This window comes from Staurois parvus, unplaced genomic scaffold (genome assembly GCF_062004578.1).
Source record: "Staurois parvus isolate SC_StPar_1 unplaced genomic scaffold, SC_StPar_1.0 ptg000313l, whole genome shotgun sequence".
Classification (NCBI taxonomy): domain Eukaryota; kingdom Metazoa; phylum Chordata; class Amphibia; order Anura; family Ranidae; genus Staurois; species Staurois parvus.
In genome coordinates, this window is record NW_028318109.1 from 141919 (window position 1) to 163732 (window position 21814).

Genomic DNA, 21814 nt, shown 5'->3' on the forward strand with positions numbered 1-21814 from the left:
ATTTCCCTATTGCCATTTTAGAAGTACTTATTGTGTATTCTTATGTGTAGCCTACTCCATCTCCATGCAACAAGGCTGTTTCTGCCTTTTTTAATCCATTTTAAACTCTTAAATGTAATAGTCCTGCTTAAGAGCAGATTTCTGTATGCTATTATGTTTTTAACTGTAAAACTGTTATCTATTGGCCTGAATTCTAGACTGAAGCCCACCGATAGCCTGGGTGAGGTTGTGTGAATCTTATTTGCAATCTACAGCATGTATAAATGAAGGCCCTTTAAAAAGTGCAACATCCCAAATATCAGATATTACTCAAAAAAGATACAGGAGGCAGGACTTTTGAGGCACCACAAGATACCACAAAACTCATTTAAAACAAGATTTATTTTATTGTAATACAAAAAAAGAAATATAAAATTATCTAGTGAAAACACTCAGGGTTTCTTTAACCACTTGCCTACCAGGCACTTATACCCCCTTCCTTACTAGGCCAATTTTCAGCTTTCAGCACTGTCACACTTTGAATGACAATTGCACGGTCATGCAACACAGAACCCATATGAAATTTTTATCATTTTTTTCTCACAAATAGAACTTTCTTTTGGTGGCATTTAATTGCTGCTGGGTGTTTTACTTTTTGCGCTATAAACAAAAAAAGAGCAAAAAATTTGAAAAAAAAGTTTCTTTGTTTCTATTATAGAATTCTGCAAACAGGTAGTTTTTTTTCTTCACTGATGAAGGCGTTGATGAGGCTGCACTGATGGGCACTGATAGGTGGCACTGATAAGCAGCACTAAAGGGCACTGATAGGCAGCACTAATGAGGTAGCACGGATAGGCGGCACTGATAGGTGGAACTGATAGTTGGAACTGATAGGCGGCACTGATGATGGGTACTGATAGTCAGCAGTGATAGGTGGCACTGACTGACAGCACTGATGGGCACTCACTGGTGCAACTGCTGGGCACTGACTGGTGCAACTGCTGGGCACTGACTGGCACAACTGCTGGGCACTGACCGGCGGCACTGCTGGGCTGCACTGATGGGCAGCACTGATGGGCACAGGTGGGTGGCACTGATGGGCACAGGTGGGTGTCACTGATGGGTGGCATTGATGGGCACAGGTAAGTGACACAGGTGGGTGGCATTGATGGGCACAGGTGAGTGACACAGGTGGGTGGCACTGCTGGGCACTGGTGAGTGACACTGCTGGGCACCAATCATCAGTGCCCTGATGATCAGTACTGATCCCTGCTCTGAAAACTGCCAGTTCTCGGCAGTACTTTCCCCACGTTCTGAGGAAAGTGCAGTCGAGAACCTGGCAATTACATTTCCCTGTGATCAGTGTGTCATTGGACACGGCTGATCACGTGGTAAAAAGCCGCTGATTGGCCTTTTACCACATCACGTGATCAGCTGTGTCCATAGGACACAGCGATCACGGAGATCGCCGGTTGCACGCCCCCTGGGGCGCGCAGGAGAGAGCGTTCTGGGAGGACGTCATATGATGCCCTCCCAGAACTGGCCAGCTGCAGTGTAGCCGTCATTCGGCTATCTGCGGTCGGCAACTAGTTAAGGAATATACATGGTCACTTCACTGCTACTGACCAACTTTACTGAACAGAACATGGGGGGAAATCCAAAATGTTACTGTTGTCACAGGAACAGATGTGGAGGGAAAAATCTGGGCACATGTTTCAGGGACAACTGTCGATGGTGTCACATCTGGGCACATGTTTCAGGGACAACTGTCGATGGTGTCTGGACGTTTCTACATACTTTTTACCATGTTCTGTGATAGGAAACTAAAATAAATCACACAGCAGTAAGGGCCAGAGATTCTAATCCTTCTCCACTATCCCACTCTGAGTTCCACTTTAAGACATGCTAAAGTACCTTTCAAGCAACATTACTACATGTGATAAACTTTCTTAAGGGACCTCTTTAGCACACTTTAAGCACTTGAGCCCATGATGCGGTTTTAAAATCACATAGAAACTATTTATACCAGGGCCTTTTTTAAAATGTCTTAGCAGCTCTGGTGAGTTCTGGTGGGATTTAGCACTAAATAGATCAGCTCATGGGCTTTTAAACCAGCAAAATTGTGCTTCGTAAGAACACCATGTAGCAGAGCATTGTAGACAATGCCTCTGTATTGTGTTTGCAGAGAAACTAACTTGACATCGTTCTTTGGTCAGTCCAAAGGCTAGGGCAGAGCTGATCCAGCTCTGCCATGCCTTCCCATTGCAACATAAGTTCACTGCTACAGTATATTCATCTGTTGCTAGCTGAGTACAGGGTGCAGCAAATAACTATATGGATCTGTGGCTGTAGAGCATAATGATAAAAAGCACATATAATCATTAAAAAATACACCCCTATATTTATTCCCAGGTCCCAACAGTCATGTTTTGGATGACATCACTTACTAAAATCCTAAATGACATTGTGCTTGCTAATGCAAACATTTGACACTCACAAAATTGCCATTATGATCTTTCTGAATTTTAGCAATCACAATCCTGGGAAAGTGATGTTATGCTAGTTAATGTCCCAACTTCATCTTATTTTTATTCTATGCTAGCACTTTAAGCAAACACAGTTTTTTCCCTGGTTGCAGCATTGAACGGAGAAAAAACCACTCCTGAAATATAACATCATTTTACTTTAATATTTATGAATTACATAAAAAATGTCATTTGTGTAAAACCTCTTTAAGCATAGGACTTAAAGATTTTTGGGGTAAATATCAGGTGCTGCTAAATTAAAGCAACCTACAAAAAATAAAGGATATAAGATGCAGAACAGAGACAACACCAAAATAAAAAAAAAACAGAAATGCTCTGTGACTTAAAGCAGAGTTCCAGTCATTTGTGTGTTTATTAAAAGTCAGCAGCTACAAAAACTGTAGCTGCTGACTTTTAGTAAACAGACACTTACCTGTCCCAGAGTCCAGCGATGTTCTCACTCTCGCCGTCCCCTCTCTCCTTCTCTCCACCACGCCGCCGACACCTCAACTGTGGGCACCAGTCTGTGACAGGTTGCGGCTTCACAGCCTGGTGCCCACTGTGCATGCGCAAGTTGCGTTATGCCTCATAATTGGTCCGGCAGTCTTCTGGAACTTGTGAAAGTTCCCAGGAGACTGCAGGAGGGAGGACGGGGCCGAACTTCTGGCTCACTTTGCCGCAGTGTACTGAGCCGGAAGTGGGAGCAACAGGTATCCGCTCCCCCCTAAAGGTGCCAAATATGGCAGTGGAGGGGGGGGGAGGCAAATAAGTGGAGCTTCCACTTTTGAATGGCACTCCACTTTAATTATCTAAAAGAACAGTTTGTGATGGCATGACACACCTATCTTTCTGTAATGGCCAATTTAAGTCAATGGGGTTGATTTACTAAAGGTGTAAATATACTGTGCACTGCAAGTGCAGTTGCTTTAGATCCAAGGGGAAGCTCTGAAATGAGTTGAAGTTCTGCTGATTTCTTTCATCCAATCTTGTACAAGCAAAAATGCTGTTTGTTTATTTTCCTTGAATGTTCCCCTCAGATCTAGAGCAACTGCACTTTCAGTGCACTTGCAGTGCACTTCCAAGTGCTCTTGCAGTGCACAGCCTATTTGCCTTTAGTAAATCAACCCCAATGTGTCAGAAAACGATTCTGCTCCAGCAAACTACGAATGAGAGAAATGAACAAATCAGATTTCACTTTATTTAACACTTAAGCATCTGCAATTACTAGGCAGCTGCTGATTTGTGAAGACTTCTTTTTTTCAGAATGGATAACTAATCATTATGCATGCAGACTAGTAGATGCATGCCACTGCTAACAAATTATTTCAGAGAAAGAAAAAACTGCATTGGTAACAGTCATTTTTCTGAAATGGCAATTACTGTAACAGCTGGTGTTTTATAACTTGCATATTGTTAATTCTTTGGTTAAATATGTACTTTGTTCATGCCTAATTATTCTCCTCTTCATGCTAAGTCCTTCCGCATTTCTCTCTAAAATTCCACTGTAAATTTATGCTGGGCATGTAGGAAGCTGAAATGGGATAAAATCTCAGTGGATCTGAACTCTGCTTAGGCTTTTATCAGTTTTTGTTCAAAAGGAGAAAGTAGTCTCAAACTTTAACATAAGGTTCAAAATATATTACCTCGTAGACAATGGTGCAAGTGGACATTTTTCATGGGAACTGTGCCAACTATTATATTCCAAGCACAAGAAAAAATCTTAGCACATTGCAAGCAGTGAAAAGAGATTCAAAATAAACAGTGATGAGTAAACTGTAGACAAAAAAAGTAATGCAATTGTAAATGAATAGCTATTTTTGCATGTGTTATTTTTGCTTTTGAATGAATCTTTTGGAAGAAAAAAAAACTTATGAGTTTCCCCTGGATTCAAAACCAGGAGAATTGCCAAATATGCACATTTTGAGTTGTTAGATGTTACAGAGCTGGCTAACACAATAAGACACACTGCTACTGCTATAATAGAAAATATTCTGAGCATATTCTTGTAAGTTTGCCCATCCTGCAAAGAATCATAAATGTATGATTCATGATTGCTTGGTTTTCTAAAATGCATGGCTTTCTGACAATTCTTCATACAAACATTTATGTGATTCAAAAGGAAATGAAATGGCAATTATATTGATTCGATCATCGTCATCTCTGAAAATATTCAGCTTCCTTGAGAATACTACTATGCTTTACATACATACGTATGTAATTGCACCAACATAGTAAATTCTCCATTTCTTTCCTTAACCTGCGAACATGGACTTACAGTGACTCCATCAATAAAAAAAAAAGTGGTAATAAACGCAGCTCCTGCAAAATAGAGGAATAAAGAATTGTGGATAAAGCCAGTCCCCATACAGGACAGGCTCTACAAGTGAGTGGACTGGAAAAGTCTTAGCAACGTTAGCAAATTTAAGGGACTGTATGCTAGATACCATGAAGTGAGCAAAATAAGGTAAGCAACATACAGTATCAATAGAATTAGTTACTGGTATCTTTAAGCTTAGATGAAATCTCTTCTATTGGCGTGTCATCCTGATCTGATTTTTCAGAAGAAGGATCATCCACAACTATTACCTCCTCCTTGAGTATTGTGCCTGGCTCAAGGAAAAGTCAATGACTGAGGAAGGGAGGTTGAAGGGGTATGAGTGTGACCCCTGAATCTATGGCCTTGATAAGAGCTGAAAGTCTGCTTATGAAATCTGACATTGTGACAGAAAGTTCCTCTCTGGACAGGAACAAGGAAGTTTAGAAGGCATTAAGGACAGAAGAAGGGTCAAAGGAAGGCAGGGAGTCAGATTGGAGGTGACCATCAGTAAAGGGTACTAAATCTCTGAATGGATAAAATATCACCTCTCCTTGAAACAATCACACCGTCTTTTTCCAGAGTAGCTTGTATGTCTCCTGAGGTTACCTGTGGGATTTTCTTTATATCCTGAACAATTCTTCTGACAGTTTTGACTGCAATCTTTTTTTGTCTACGTGACCTTGGCTTGGTATCTAGAGATCCTTGAATTTTCAATTTCTTAATAAGTGATTTAACAGTACTGACTTGCATATTCAAGGCTTTGGATATATTTTTATATCCTTTTCCATCTCTATAAAGTTCCTTTACCTTGTTTCACAGGTCTTTTGACTATGCTTTTCTGCTCCCCCTGGCTCAGTATCTATTCTGTTCAGTCCATCCATGTGAGAGCTAACAAACCCACTGACTATTTGGTTTAAGTTAAAATTGCCATTTTAACATGTGTCACCTTGTGTATTTGTGCCAAGGCCAACCATTCCAGGGTATGTAAATGTTTTATCAGGGCCATTTGGTTGATTTCTCTTATCATTAAGATTTAAAAAGGAGCCAAACAACTATGTGATAACAAATGGCTTAATATGATCACTATCGTTCAATTATTTTTTTGTCATGATTAGTCATATTTCAATATCAATGCCAAATTTCAATGTCAAAATTTCACAATTTCTGCCCCTCTCTGCACTGAAGTAAACTAATATATGAAGAATATGAATGTGTAACATGTAATATTATATACAAATATAAAATTGAGTCTAAAAAAGTCATGTGACAAACACTCTAAATTAATAACAAAATATCAAGTGCAAAAGAAAATATACACCACCAAATATAAATGTGAATAACATAGCATACAGCTCTGCAGATAACAGTTCTAAAATAAACAGTGCAGGTCCTTGAAGCAATATAATCTGTAAAACAGTCTGTGAAGGAATACGTGTCCACAGAAAAGGTTACCACCTTTATTCCCTTTTGGGCATTCTCTTACTTTAAAGTATGACCTTCAGCACAAAGGTCACATGAGTACACATTCAGGACATACAGTGAAGGAAATAAGTATTTGATCCCCTGCTGAATTTGAATGTTTGCCCACTCACAAAGAAACGATCAGTCTAAAAATCGAATGGTAGGTGTATTGTAACACTGAGAGACAGAATAACAACAAAAGATTCAAAAGAAGTGCATGTCTAACAAATTATGCAATGATTTGCATGTTCATGAGGGAAATATCATTCAGCAGGATTTCTGGCTACCAGGTGTCTTTCATACAGGTAACAAGCTGAGATTAGAAGCAGTCTCTTAAAGAGAATACTGCTAATCTCATTTTGTTACCTGTATAAAAACACCTGTCCACAGTAGCAATCAAACAATCAGATTCCTAACTCTCCACCATGGCAAAGACCAAAGAGCTGTCCAAGGATGCCAAGGATGACAAGATTGTAGACCTACACAAGGCTGGACTGGGCTACCAAACTATCGCCAAGCAGTTTGGTGAGAAGGTGACAACAGTTGGTGCAATCATTTGCAAATGGTAGAAACACAAAACAACTGTCAGTCTCCCTAGTTCTGGTGCACCATGCAAGATCTCACCTCGTGCAGTGTCAATGATCATGAGAACAGTGAGGAATCTTCCCAGAACTACACGTGAGGATCTTGTCAATGATCTCCAGGCAGCTGGGACCACAGTCACCAAGAAAACAATTGGTATCACACTACGCCGACAAGGATTGAAATCCTGCAGTGCCCGCAAGGTCCCTCTGTTCAAGAAAGCACATGTCCAGGCCAGTGTGAAGTTTGCCAATGAACATCTGAATGATGCAAAGGAGGACTGGTTGAAAGTGTTGGGGTCAGATGAGACCAAAATCAAGCTCTTTGGCATCAACTCAACTCGCCATGTTTGGAGGAGGAGGAATGCTGCCTATGACCCCAAGAACACCATCCCAAATGTCAAACATGGTGGTGGAAACATTCTGCTTTGGGGGTTTTTTTCTGCTAAGTGGACATGACAACTGCACCGCATCAAAGGGATGATGGACGGGGCAATGTACCATCAAATCGTGGGTGAGAACCTTCTTCCCTCAGCCAAGGCATTGAAAATGGGTTGTGGACCCAAAACACACAGCCAAGGCAACAAAGGAGTGGCTCAAGAAGCAGCACATTACGGTCCTGGAAAGGCCTAGCCAGTCTCCAGACCTTAATCCAATTGAAAATCTGTGGAGGGAGCTGAAAGCTTGAGTTGCCAAACGTCAGCCACCAAACCTTAACTTGGAGAGGATCTGCCAAGAGGGGTGGGCCAAAATGCCTCCTGAGATATGTGCAAACCTGGTGGCCAACTACAGGAAACGTCTAACCTCTGTGATTGCCAACAAGGGATTTGCAACCAAGTACTAAGTCATGTTTTGTGAAGGGGATCAAATACTTATTTCCCTCATGAACATGCAAATCAGTGCATAATTTGTTAGACATGCATTTCTTTGGAATTTTTTGATGCTATTCTGTCTCTCAGTGTTACAATACACCTACCATTTTTAGACTGATCATTTCTTTGTGAGTGGGCAAACATTCAAAATCAGCAGGGGAACAAATCCCCTTCACTGTAAATCTCCAGTTGGGCAGTGGTGCATAAATTGAATACTGACAAAATATCAGCCCTAGAACTTCCCACACAGGTGTCTTCAGTAAATTAGCTCAAAGATCAGCCCAGCAAGTCCAAGCAGAGCCAATGACTGGGATTTATGTTAGTATCCAAGCTAAAAAAACAGGTTGATTTACTAAAACTAGAGAGTGAAAAATCTGGTGGAGCTCTACATAGCAACCAATCAGCTTCCAGATTTTATTGTCAAAGTTTAATTAAACAAGCTCAAGTTAGAAGCTGATAGGCTATCATACACAGATGCACCTGATTTTGCATTCTTGAAATACCTAGATTATGGAGAAGACTTACTACAACTGGATACTGCAAAATTTGGTGCAGTTCTGCATAGAAACCAATCAGCTTCCAGGTTTTAAGGTAAACGCTTAATTGAGCAAGCTGATGTTAGATATTGATTGGCTATCATGCACAGCTGCACCAGATTCTAAGGCTCTAGTTTTAGTAAATTTCATAGAGCTTTATCAGGAGAATCTATAGCTGAGCAAACTAAAGATTTTGTAGACCCTCTGGGGTTGATTTACTAAAACTGGAAACATTTTTTCATAGCTGTCTTCCAAAAAACCCTGAAATCACCCCTGAACTTTCTTTCCAAATAGAATTCTCCTGAAAGCAGGGTGTAGGAATGTCCTCACCTCACAGTGCAATGCCCGATTGCCAGGTGCTTAAGGGATCTACTGAAAGGTATGGCATTGCCACATGGAATCTAGTGAAGGAGTGCCTGTGCTCTGATTTTTAAAAATATATTTATATGATACATTTGCAGAGTTCTAGCTGCACAATAATGTATCAGCATGTTATCGGACCTTGTAGGGCCTGCACTTGCAAAGCAAAGATGCTTTATACATTTTAGGTTCACTTTAAGGGAGCAAATGGTGCAGCTATGTGCCTAGTACTAATGCAAACTTGAAAAGAAGATGATGATAATTTAATGGAAAATAATAAGAGAGGTGAGAGGACCAGTGAATGCTTGTAGGAGGAATGAAAATAAATTAATTCATTTTAAAGTCATTAAAACACCTAAGCTGCATATAAAGATTTTTTTCTTACATATTGTGGAGTATGTTATATTATAAGACAGAAAACATGGCAGTCTTTTTAGTTGCTTTTCCTTTTGTCTTTTATTAAAACTATACCAATAAAAGATGTAGTTGCAAGACTAATAACATGTAGTTGCTTTGTTGACAATAGATAACAGTTAGAAAAATGAATCAAATCTGCAGACCTGCCAGCCGCCAGGCATAACCATGTTATGTGCTGATTTGGTGAATAGTATAGTGACATATCCTTACAAACAATTTACATTAAAAATCCATCTTAAGCCTCAGATACAGGAAACCCATCTTTGGTGTCATGTGTTCACAATATTAATTTTTATGCTTAAAGTGCTGAACAGTTGGATGCATTTTTTATCCAAAGCCAATTTGTTCATGTATCTCTAGAAGAGTAAATCAAAATCTGACTGGTTGCTCAAGATTGACCATGGCAGATTTCCAGTACCTAAAAGAGAAATTTAACAGCCAAAGACTTACGTGACACGCATAATAGAAAAATGTCAAAAAGAGCAGAAAATATATGCAAGCATAGCTATCAATCATACAATAGCAGAGTCTGTTCTGCTTCAAATTAGAATGTTGAAGTTTCCTCTAATGGCAGATTAATTTAAAAATATGATAGCATTGTATGGGTAAATACAGGCTAAGCAACTTTAAGATTGTTAAAAAGTTTGTGTATCCATTTTTTTTTTAGTTTTGGAATGTAATCATTTTTTCCTTATGGATTTAATTAAATGCGTGGCTAGAACAGAACATTTATTTCCGGTTGGAGACAACAGGGAAATACCACTATTAGATTCAGATGTTGGCAAGTATGAAATCCCAAGGGTGATTTTGCTACCATTTTAGTAATCAAGAGTTTACCTCACATATTCTTTTATTAGATATCAGGATTTATTTTTACAAAATATTACTTTGCATAATTTAGTATGTAAAGCAAAGTGTTATATTTTCAGTCACCGATGAACAGTTACAGTAAACAGCATTAAACCCAAAACCAAAAAACATCATATATTGAAACTTACCAGTCCTTATATGGGGTGGCTGCATTATTTTTATTTTTTGGGTCTTTTTTCCCCCTTGGTTTTCAGCAGGTGATCTGGCCAGTAATACAGCTCTTGTATTAGAGTGCCCCCACTCTGGATAAAGAAGCAACAGAGACAGCGGCATTGTCAGTCTGGGAAGAGGGAGTGTTAAAAACAGATTTAGGTACACTAACAAATTAAAGCCAAACTCCAGATAACACTTTTCATTTTTTATTTATTACCTTTTTTTTCTTTTGTGATAAAGGTTTTACATAAATGAATAAAAGCTGATCATTGTAAGCACCTCCATAAATAGTAAATGGTTTGTCTCAACCCTCTAATTGCTACATCCACAAGACAGCGTGTTCTGTTGAAAAATGACAGACTTACTGACCAGATCAGAAGGTGAAAATATTAGAAAGAAATTCTAAAAAACAAAAATGCAGCCACTACATCTAAGAATTGGGCAGATCAATAGCTATGCCAGGACCAGTGTTGGACTATCCTATGGCTCGATAAGTATATCAATCATACTGTGGATGAGGGACATACTTTGAACTGTTTTGAATCAATATTATAATAAGGCCATTGAACTGAAACCTCATTCAAAGCTTCAGTTTTGAGGATTTTGGTTGGGAGATGCACAAGGCATAGGTACAAGCGAACTAAGTTTGAATTCTTATGGAATACAATGTTGAATTTTTGCCATAAGTTTTAGATCCACAGGCTATCACATGTGGTAGCCAACCTAACTTGGGCTTTTGTGGAGGTTTCATAATGGCAGCCTATTGTACGATGGAGGTTGATGAACAGTTGGAGTTGACCTATATCAGTATACATCTCTAAAAACATCTTTACAAGAATTCTGTCACCTCCTCTGGACCACATCCAATTGTCCCTACTGTAGAGATGTCTGTGATCATAATACAAGCTCCTGACTGCATCTATACATGAAGGTTTCAGCGCAATTACAATTGATGTGAATCTAAGCACAAAAAAATTTTTTTTCAAGAGTCAGTTTTGCTTTTTAGCCTATAATGTATTGTCAAGTCTTCATCAACATTCACACCATTCACATATTTTTGTTTACAATTTTGAGCTGGATTATGTGAACAATTGTCAAGCATGATGCCAATTTAACTTGTGGCCACCTTTCCTATTTTCTTTCTATTTTATGTCCCTTTTCTCTCTGAGAGCTCTCAGTGTTAATTGATAATTAAACATAAATACATAATTACCAGGTATATATATAGAATTTGGGGTTATGTCACTGATCCTCAGGCATGTCTTAGAGGATTTTAATAGGTATATGTTTGTGTTCAGTATGATTTGTTTTTTCTAATCAATAAACAGAAGTATGTCCAAAATATCTGTCGGTACTTGTGCTGTTTTTGGAAACACAGTTTATTTACACCTGTTGAGTATAGGCAAATTTGGTTAGGGCTGAGGCATTGAGCAAGGTCCATTTTTTAATGTAACTTTTTTGATACATCTAAGAATTGGTACGCTGCAATATGATAAATGTTTGCTTTTGGTTTTAATACTTTAAAATGTACTTTGTTTAGTTTTCAATAGATTAGGAAGGGGTAAATCAATCCCATAAGAACTAACAAAGCCAAAAAAAAAATTGAGAGAGGACCCAACTCTTCCTATTCTATCCAAAACTAAAAAAGGATTTGCCTAGATTATCATTTTTAATGATCAATTAATTTTACTAATTATCACTTTTACTTTTGTGAAATGTAGAATATCACCCACCGGTGCAATTCTATGCCATTCTCTTTGTAGCTGCTCATCTACAAATCTGACCCCTGCAAAAGCAAATAAGGATAAGCAAAACAATCTGAAAAATCTGAGAATCAGATCAGGCCAGTTTATACCCTGCAAAGATTTGTAATTATTTCTGGACCACCACTGATGTGCCAATTATTGATCCCTTAGCCTTTCTGTTCTTAACATTTTTAAAGGAAACCTGTCTTAAAAGAAATATGTAGACAACTACAGTATTTCCAAGCTTCAGCTAAAAGTTCAACTTAACTGATCTGCAAAGGGCCAAAGTATACAGCACTTTTATAACTAACAAAATAATAATTGCAATTTACAGTGTATTATTCATGAGAAAGGGGGCAGAATTTTTTTCTCTGAAGTTCTCAATAGCAAAATTATGTAAGAAAATAGATCCTTTATTAATTATCATGGTTGCTTATTCAGATAGAATTATGTAATTCAGTCGAACGTCCAGAAAAGTGGAAGTATGTGACCCAAAAGCTTCAGTCTGCCATGCCTGCTATAACCTCTGTCAAGTTTTCTTATTGTCTGTATCTCCACTGGTGAGATTTTCCTTGTGTGGTTACCATGGTAGAAAGTGAGGAAAAATCTCTGCAATGTGGACTCAGGCGGCAGTTAAATCAATTACACATTGGAGCGCAATTGTTGCTTGTTATGCAGTGAGACTATTACAAGTAAAGAATATTGCTACGTGTTTGTACTTAACACAACAAGAAACTGTCCTGTGTCAACAGTGCACTAGAGAGCCTAACCACTAATCTGCCACAGGATCCAGGGCCTCAGTTGCCAAACATGCCCGTCAACAAAACTGTTCAGGGAGCACTTATTTATAGTGTAGCCAAAAGCTTTTTGGATCACTGGAGTGCAGTTAGTTTTGCACTCCTGTGACCTGTTTTCAGCCAACAGAGAGCTTAAAGTGGAATTCTAGGCAAAAACATTTTTGTACCATGATGTAGGGCTGTGCCAGCACTACATGGGCTAACTGCTCGTTTGTGTCCAGGGGTGATAAGAGCAAAGATATATTTGCCTAATCCACCAATTCTCCAAGTGCAAGCCCAGGTCCTACCGCTTCTGCCCCCCCGTATGCTAGCTGTCTTGTGAATGGACTGTCCCTGACATCATCACACCCATAGACCAGCTCCAGGCATGAGGACAGCAGAAACAGTCCACTGCTGGACAAGGGGAGCTCCATTTTTGGGAGGTTCAAAGGACAGGGTAAGTATAGCCTTTTGGGGCCCCCTGGACAAAATGAGCAGTTAACCCATGCACTGCGACCACAGCCCCACTGCATAGGACAAAAAAAACATTTACATGGAGTTCTGCCTTAAGCCCACTGTCTGCTGGTCTCACAGAACCGGTCCAGGCTCTGAAAAGATATCAACCATATGGTCAGGATCCACCCAGAAGCCTAGACCAGTACCTGGCTCAGCCTCTCAGTGATCCATCGAGAGCCTGAGCCAGCCCCTCCCACCCCTTCCACAGCCCAGCGCTCCACCTAGTTGAGTATACTTTTTTTATTATAAAGTCCATAATTCTTTTAATAACCATTTTAATGATCTTGCAAACTAAAGTTTATATTTTGCAATGTGAACACTCTAAAATTGCATTTTAAAAATCAAAAATATATGTGTACTGCTAATTTGTGTTACTTTTTACATTATAGTATATACTTTACATGCCATCTTGCCTTGTTCTCTTGTTCTGCATTAGAAAGAGGAAATGAAGGTGGTGCTACCATCTGGGGAAAGTGATTTAATCATTCTCTCACAGGAAGTTCTCTGCAGGATTTATTTTTTTTTCTTTCCCAGCTATCATACTTGTAATATTGCATTGATAGCATCCCCTAATCCTTACTGTTTTTTGCTCTTTTTATCAGTCAGTTGTTACTTTTTTTAAAATGCAACAGTCTATCAAATGAGAAGAAAAAACAGAGGGCAGATCTATAGGAAGCCACATTGTTCTGTACAATGACAGTTTCTGCCCCTTATGCAAATAAAGCAGCATAATGACACACTAAGCTGGAAGTTTGGAAAGCCTATTACCTCTGTGCTGTGCAGCCAGGGCAGCTGAAACCAAGAGCTCACAGAGAATGCCATGTTCTGTTAGTATGTCTCTCTAGTAACTGGGAGACCTTCTGAAAAAGCCATCAGACAGAGTTTTGCAAGTGTGCCTGCTAGTAATTTCAGAGTGTTTGAATAAAAATTAAATATTAAAATATATATATATATAAAGATTGCTTGTACGGAGACCCAAATAACAAAATTCTTGAATATTTGTTTAATGTATTGTTTTCTTTTCTAGGGAGTGCCGCTTACTGAAGGGAACGGGATGGGCAGCTTGTATATGTTTAAGGTAACTATTACTAATGTGCTTCTCTAAATATTGATGGCAGATGACTTCAGGCCAATTTAATGTATTCTACTGTTTGTAAATTACAACTATAAATCCCTAAAAGTCTTTTAAAGAAGTTTGTTGTGTGCTCAGGTCTCGGTTGTGAAAAATTATTTCATGTTACATTTTCTGAAAGATTCACCTGAAGATTATTTTAAACATGTTAAGGATCAATGGCAAAATGTATGATAGCACAGAAGATTAGGATTTTTTTTAATGGTAAATGTTTCAAAACAGGGAACCCTGGCTAAGAAGTAGGAACCAATGATTTTCTTTCAAAAAAAATGTCCTAAATGTGCACACAGAACAGAAGTTTCCAATGAAAAAGGGGATGGTACTTTTTTTATATTTTCACCATGTTTTCTATTCATAGACCTTTCATAGGCCATCTAGGGCCCTACCACACCATACCAGTTTAAGCCTGAATGCTATGCATAGTGTATTTTACACTACCATACCCATCCTGCCATTCATGCCGCATCAGACACATTCCTTGTTTTTCAAAAGTAACATTAGTAAAATTGTTTTGTTTGTTCACATTGAGTGCATTACACCAAAACTTACAAGGGTGTGCTGCCTGTCCACACAATATTGCATTGTAAAATGACCAGTTTATTGTTCCATCTTCAACTACAAGGTGGATACAATCCGTGTATTCCCTACAGAGAGTTCCATCAGTACAGCAGAGTTTACATTGCAGATGAATAGTGCTGCTCTATCAGTGGTCTAAAATATATTTCTGCATTAAATCATGACTCATGAAACTACTGTACTGGTAAATTTTATTAAGTTTGTAAAAGAAACCAATTGAAGTGTTTTTAGCAAAAAATAACTCTGTTCTCTTCAAAGGGTACTGCTGCAGCCGTTGTCCCTGGACCACCCGGTCCTCCGGTATGTGTTATGTTTTAATATACGAGACTGTGTTTTTTTTCTAAGAAAAGGTACACACTTATTAGTAAAATCACTTACTCCATCACTTTTCATTTTAAAATCATACTTTGTTGTATGGATATAAAATATAAAATACTTTAAATTGTGCCAGAATTATTCTAACAGATGTTAGGCCTAAGGAAAATAAGGTATTGAAATAGCCACTCAAATTTTTTTGAAACAAATATATGTAAGGCACACCTTGTGATACACTTAACGGATTCATTTTTTGTATAAAGTTTACCTTTATACAAAAAAAAATACATGCAGGTAAAAAAATGTGCATTTATTATTTTTTATAATTTTTTTTGTTGCAGGAGCCTGTAAACCATTGCAGCAGCGATCAGCAGATCATTGATGCCATGCAGGTCTCCTGCAGATCTGCCAGTATATCTGCTTGCCTGTACAGGATGTATGGGCAAGCAGATGTACTGACTGGAATATTCAATGAACTACCACGGCCTTCCACAGTCATAAGGGAAACATAAGTAGTGCGCTGTACTTTATTGCATGGTTTATTGTTATCAGGCAATGCTTTCTGTAATCTGTCTCTCTTGGGTTTTTCATAGATTTTACTGTGCTGCCACTTAGATTCCTATTTGGGCATTGCAAATTTTGTAACAGCTACATTACTTGATTCACATTGTTATATACTGTATGCATAGCTTTTTCTTTCCAACTGAGTTTGCATTGTCCCTACTCTGCATTTATTTAGGAACCTTTAGGTTAAAACTACCCATTTCTGATCATTTAGACAATCACACACCCTATTAAATGTTATGAACTGGATCAGCTGTGTTAGACAATAGTGATGGGAGTGGCACGATGGTAGCAATACTCCAGGGGGAAGAAGGAAGCCTACTACACCTGCAATAATGACCACCTTATACCTGGTGGGATTGCTTGAATGATTTGAGCCTGCCCATTCATCAGGCAGAACTGGAAATTAAAGTATAGAGGGGGGTGAGGGATGTGCCTCACTTTCGGCATGTAAGCAGTTGTCGCTCCATTTTACGCTCCTCATCAGTAATCCTGAACTTTATCCTGACAAGCCATCGCTATCCTGCTTACTCCAAATATACCTCTATGAGCTACCAACCCTCTCTGTCTGCCTAAGGATGGTGAAGATCGGCAAAGATCACTCAGTGACTCCGGGAGAGAAATTAGCTCATTTTGCCCATTAGGTTCAAGATGGCACCTGAAACTCCCAGCACTGCAGCCCCTCACATTAGTCAGTTGCTACAGCCTGGGAAATGGGAGGCGCAAAGTGGTCAGATCCCTCTAACAATCCATCCACTGCTTCTGGGAGTGGTGGATGAGTCCTCGGCGGATTCAGAGGTGCACACACAAGAACCAATGCTTTCCCAGATCAAATCCTCCCTTACTACTCACATCAAGACCAGGTAGATTTCTCTGTCCTGAAAGACGATGTCCACAAACTGTGCCATGGGGTCACCAATGCAGAGCAGCAGATCAGTACGGTGGAGGATGATCCCTTGTTTGCCTCCCTTTGGGAGATACAGGCGGAACAGAAATCACATGCTACTAAGCTGGAAGACCTGGAAGATTGCTGGAGAAGGTACAACCTATGTTTCCTGGGTTTCCCGGAGAGCTCAGAAGGCAAGAATCCTGAGGAATTCCTAATGGAATTCCTAATGGAATGGATGAAGATATCACTGGGGTTCGACACCTTTTTTCCATTCTTTGCCATTGACGGGATCCCCTTGAGAGCTCCTCCTCTGGGAGGTCCAGGACCACTGGTTGCGAGGATCCTCTATTTCCATGACCAGGATGCTGTGCTGTGGAAAGCCAGGGAATTGCAAAAGCTTAGCTACAATAATAATGTTATCACCATTTTTCCTGATTTTTCAGCTGCAACTCAAAAGCAAAGGGCAGCCTTCCAAAACGCGAAGAAACATTTGCAGGACAGACATCTCCCCTACAGCATGTTATACCCTGCAAGGTTTCATGTGATGAATAATGGCAAAGTCCAATTCTTTGCTACTCTGGCAGAGGCGGACGGTTGGCTGGACCCTCTAGGCAACTCATGAGTGTATTCTTTTCTTGTGATTGTCCCCTGTGCTATTTTTCCTGTTTTGCCCCCCAAGAGGGTACTGGAGTCCCCCTTAATGTGGTTTTGTTGTATGTTTCCTGTTATACCGGTGGAACAGTATCTCCATTGCTACTGATATCTCAGGAACTTCTCCAATTTTCATGGTTATGGCTGCATGCTCTATGCTCACAGTTCACAGAGCAAAGAACTGAAAGGTTTGGTTTCAGTGACTTTGTTCTGAACCTTACCCATCCATCTAGATAGGGTGAAGATATTCCCCCTATTGTTATTTGTGTTGAGGAATAAAGCCCATACTCAACTGGGGATTATGGGCCGGGCAGGTGGGAACTGCTGTGCTCTGTTTTACATGCACATTTCTTTCTTAGGTTGTTTTTATGTTATGTGGGTTCTCTTTTCTCTGGTGGCACTGAGTATGTGTCTTAAAGTATTTGGGTGTAAGGCCTTAGCTATCTGGAAAGTCTGGTGCAAGCCAATGAGATGGTGCTGCAACAATTAACCATTGTCTCATGGAAAGTTAGGGGGCTTAACTATAACTATAAAATTAAGAGATCTTTAGTGTTTAACTTTATACAGAAATACAAACCCCACCTTATCTTTTTCCAGGAGACACACCTCATTGGCTCTACGGTAATGGCCCTCAAATGAGCATTTGTGGCACATACATTTCACTCTACCTACTCTAATTATGCTTGGGGGATTACTTTATTAGTTTCCAAATCTCTTTGTTGCTCTATTTTCACAATTGTCAAGGACCTATATATTCGTTATGTTATAGCTGTCCTGCAGATTAATAATTCCTCCTATACTTTTGTGGCTCTGTATATGCCTCCTCCCTTTACAGTCACATTTTGGGATGCAGTAAGGTCCTGCAGGTAGCGGAAGGCCCTCTAGTTGTTGCGGGAGATCTTAATATTGTTCTCTCTCCTACGCTGTACAGGTTTTGTACTGATTCTCATTGTTCATCTCCTCTAGCTAATTGTGTACCAAAATATACCCTGACTGATTGTTGGCGCTGGATAAATCCTTACACCCGGGAATGCTCGTGTTATTCCACCACCTATGACTCCCTATCCCACCTAGATATCTGTTTAGTATCTTAGGATCTTCTCCCCAAAGTAATGAAGACCTGCTACTTACCTAGGGCCATCTCAGATCACTCTCCTGTAATTATTAAAGTGGAGTTCCACCCAAAAGGGGAAGTTCCGCTTTAAAGATTGGTCCCCCACTCCCCATTAAGGATTGGCACCTTTGGGGAGCGGGTGCCTGAAATTGACGGGTACCCGCTCCCACTTCCGCTGCGATTGCCTAGTTGATCGGAAGCGGAAGTTGTACTCCTACCCTCCCTCTCTGTAATCTTTTGGGACACATGACAGGTCCCAGAAGACAACGGAGCCATTCAGGAAGCACAGCGCTACTCGTGCATGTGCAGTGGGCACCCGGCTGTGAAGCTGCAAGCTGCGCCTGGAACACAGGACGGCCGGTGAAACGGGCTGCAGCGGGGGCACCACGGGATTGTGGGACAGGTGAGTGGCTGTTTTTTAAAAGTCAGCAGCTACAGTTTTTGTAGCTGCTGACTTTTACTTTTTTACAGAGTGAGTGGAACTCCATTTTAAGTTCAGTTTTCTGACCTCATGAGGGTATACCTTGCGGTATCTGAGTCCGTTATGGTTAAAGAAGGAATTTTTCCATTTTGCCACTGCCACCGATATTTGTAATTATTGGAATGAGGGACGTCTATAGGTATAGCACGGGATGCCTTTAAAGAAACCCTCCGAGGCACCATTGTTGGGGTGATAAAAAAGCTCAGGTCTTGGAAGGTCTCCACCTATGCAAATTCAGCTCTGATGCTGGAATTAGAATATCTCAAAAAGCCTTCATCCTCTAATTATCAACTTTGGAGGGAATCTGCTAGACAACTGGATTTACTACTGGTAGAAAAACCTCAGAAAAAAATATTGTATCAGAAACAGCGTTTGTTTGAATTTGGTGATAAAAATAGTAGGATCCTTGCTTAGAGTTGCATATGACCAGGAGCACATGCGGTCTTATTTGGCTAGATCACCCTATCACATTGGAAGAAATAGATGCTGCTATTGCCTCCTTTACTCCTAAAAAAAATTCTGGGCCTGGTTGGTTATCCTATTAAATGGTATAAAACTTGTGCGGATTATTTGACTACTAAACTGTTATCTATGTATTTAGCAGCCTTTGAGGCAGGGGTGTTGCCTGTTTCATTATGTGAAGCATTGATTGTTCTGATAACCAAGACAAACAAGGATCCCAGGCGTTGAGTCCTACCACCCTATATAGTTGAATAATGTTGACACAAACATTTTAGCAAAGGTCCTGGCTCATAGATTAAATGATGTTATTACTGAGTTGATTCATTCAGATCAGACGGGCTTTTATACTGGGATACTCTATGGCAATTAACCTGCACCGTTTGTTCACCCACCTTCACCTTTCTCCTACTGAGCCTGACATTAGAGTTGTGGGACACACATAAGGCTTTTGATTCAATTGAATGTCCTTACTTGTTTGCGATCCTTGAGCAGCTTGGATTGGTGTAAAATTTATGTCCTGGGTTAAATTGTTATAAGCTCAACCAATGACTCATATTCAAGTTAATAACCATATCACTGGTGCCTTTCCTTTGTTTCATAGCACACAGCAGGGGTGCCCACTTTCACCCCTGCTGTTTGCCAAAGCTATTGAGTTGTTGGCAGCTCTTTGCATACTTTGGAAGAAAAAACAGATTTATATGCTAATGACAGGCTCCTATACTTGGTGGACTCTATCTACTCTCTTACCACAGCGCAGACTGTCATTTCCTGATTTGGCTCCTTTTCTGGTTTTAAAGTGAATTGGAGTAAGTCCAGTACTTTTTTCTTGGATTCTAAAGCTAGTATAGTTCCTCCAACTACTTATTTACAAATAGATTCTATATTTCGTTATCTTGGAATTGAGATTTACCCCCTAGTTAATAGGTTGAAAGATTGTTTGCATACCTGGGCTGCATTGCCTTTAAAGGATAAGTTCACCTTTGGGAACATGTTACATGTTCCACCCATTTTTAGGGTGGAGCATGTAACATGTTCCCATATCTGCAGCTGCCCCTCTGCCCCCCTCTCTCTGACAGATAATACAGGGAAAAGTTTCCCTGTACTATCTGTCAGATTTGAAAACAGCATGGACGTGTGGGGCTCCGCCCACACAGCCCTGTCATTCATTCATGGACTTCCGTGAATGAATGAACTGCAAGTCCCGACAGCCTTACGATGCTGTGGAGCGCCGTGGTAGCTCATTGAAGCTTCCTGTCGGCTTGTAGTTTTCAATGAACTACCACGATGCTGTGGAGCGCCGTGGTAGTTAACTGAAACTTCCTCTCAGAATACCTTCTTGCTCGAACATCCCATACGGCAAGCAGATATTCTGACAGATCTGCAAAAGACCTGCATGGCATCAGCGATCTACTGATTGCTGGTGCAATGTTTTCCGGGCTCCTTTGAACAAAAATAATAAATGCATTGTTGTACCTGCAAAAATATGTGCATGTATTATTTTTGTCCAATGGCAAACTTATCCTTTAAGTCTATTGGGCAGGATAAATTTATTTAAAATGATTTTTTTTACCTTGATTTCTTTATGTATTCTGGCATGCACCAATTTATCTACCCAAGAAGATTTTTGTGGATGTTAATGACCTTTTGACATCTTTTCTGTGGGGTTCACACCCCCCTAGGATTACTCTAGAAACTTTACAACTTCCAGTACAAAGAGGTGGTACTGGATTTAACAATAAACTAGATAGTAACAATTTAAAATGTTACTATCTGGCTGCTCAGCTGACTTGCATTCATTGGTGGTTTTTCCCTGACTCAGATAATGCCTCGGTCACCTCCCAGGCTGCCCTAATGCAATCTTACGAAGCATTGATCAATCTTCTCTATAGGAATGTATCTCTTTATAGGGGCAAATGTACTGAACCCCCCTTTAAAATTTATCATATTTGTAATCACAAGATAAATGGATCTCCACTCTCTTGGTCCCCGAATGCCCCTTTATGGTTCAACAAGAGTCTGTCAGAGTTTGACAAACTTCCTAATGTGCAGTGTTGGGCTCGCTTTGGGCTCAAGTATGCCCATCAGTTATTTGATGCAGGGACTTTTAAATCTTTTCCTATACTAAGGGCTGAACTAGGCATTCTGAACACTTACTATTTTTACTATGTACAGCTACGACATTCAGTGGCTGCTCATTTTGGCTTTCATGATGCTCATCTTCAGCCCTCAGAACTGGAAGCATTGTTATGCGTGCATGATCATGCCAAGTTTATCTCTAGATACTACTCCATGTTAATATCCTCTCATGCTTCCCATGTTGATAGGATCAAAACCCAATTGCAGTCTGATATACTGACATTGCAGGATGAGACATGGTTTGGAGTGCTGGGGAACCAACTCTCTGGGGTTATAGCAGCAGGGGATAAGGTGATTCAACTAAAATATGTACATAGAATTTACTATACCCCACTTAGATTGTATGCTATGGGTAGACTTACTTCGATTTCTTTTCTTGTATGTGA

At 39.9% G+C, this 21814-nt stretch overlaps 1 protein-coding gene across 1 annotated transcript in view; it reads left to right on the top strand.

Moving 5' to 3' along the window:
- Positions 1-21814, top strand: part of LOC149457567 (uncharacterized) — a gene marked incomplete at its 5' end in the record, with an annotated part of 278900 nt that overhangs the window by 94757 nt on the left and 162329 nt on the right. The window contains 2 exons of the mRNA XM_089683530.1: positions 14136-14186; positions 15075-15116. Of these exons, the coding sequence (XP_089539656.1) occupies positions 14136-14186; positions 15075-15116 (93 nt within the window). The remainder of the gene's footprint in view (positions 1-14135; positions 14187-15074; positions 15117-21814) is intronic.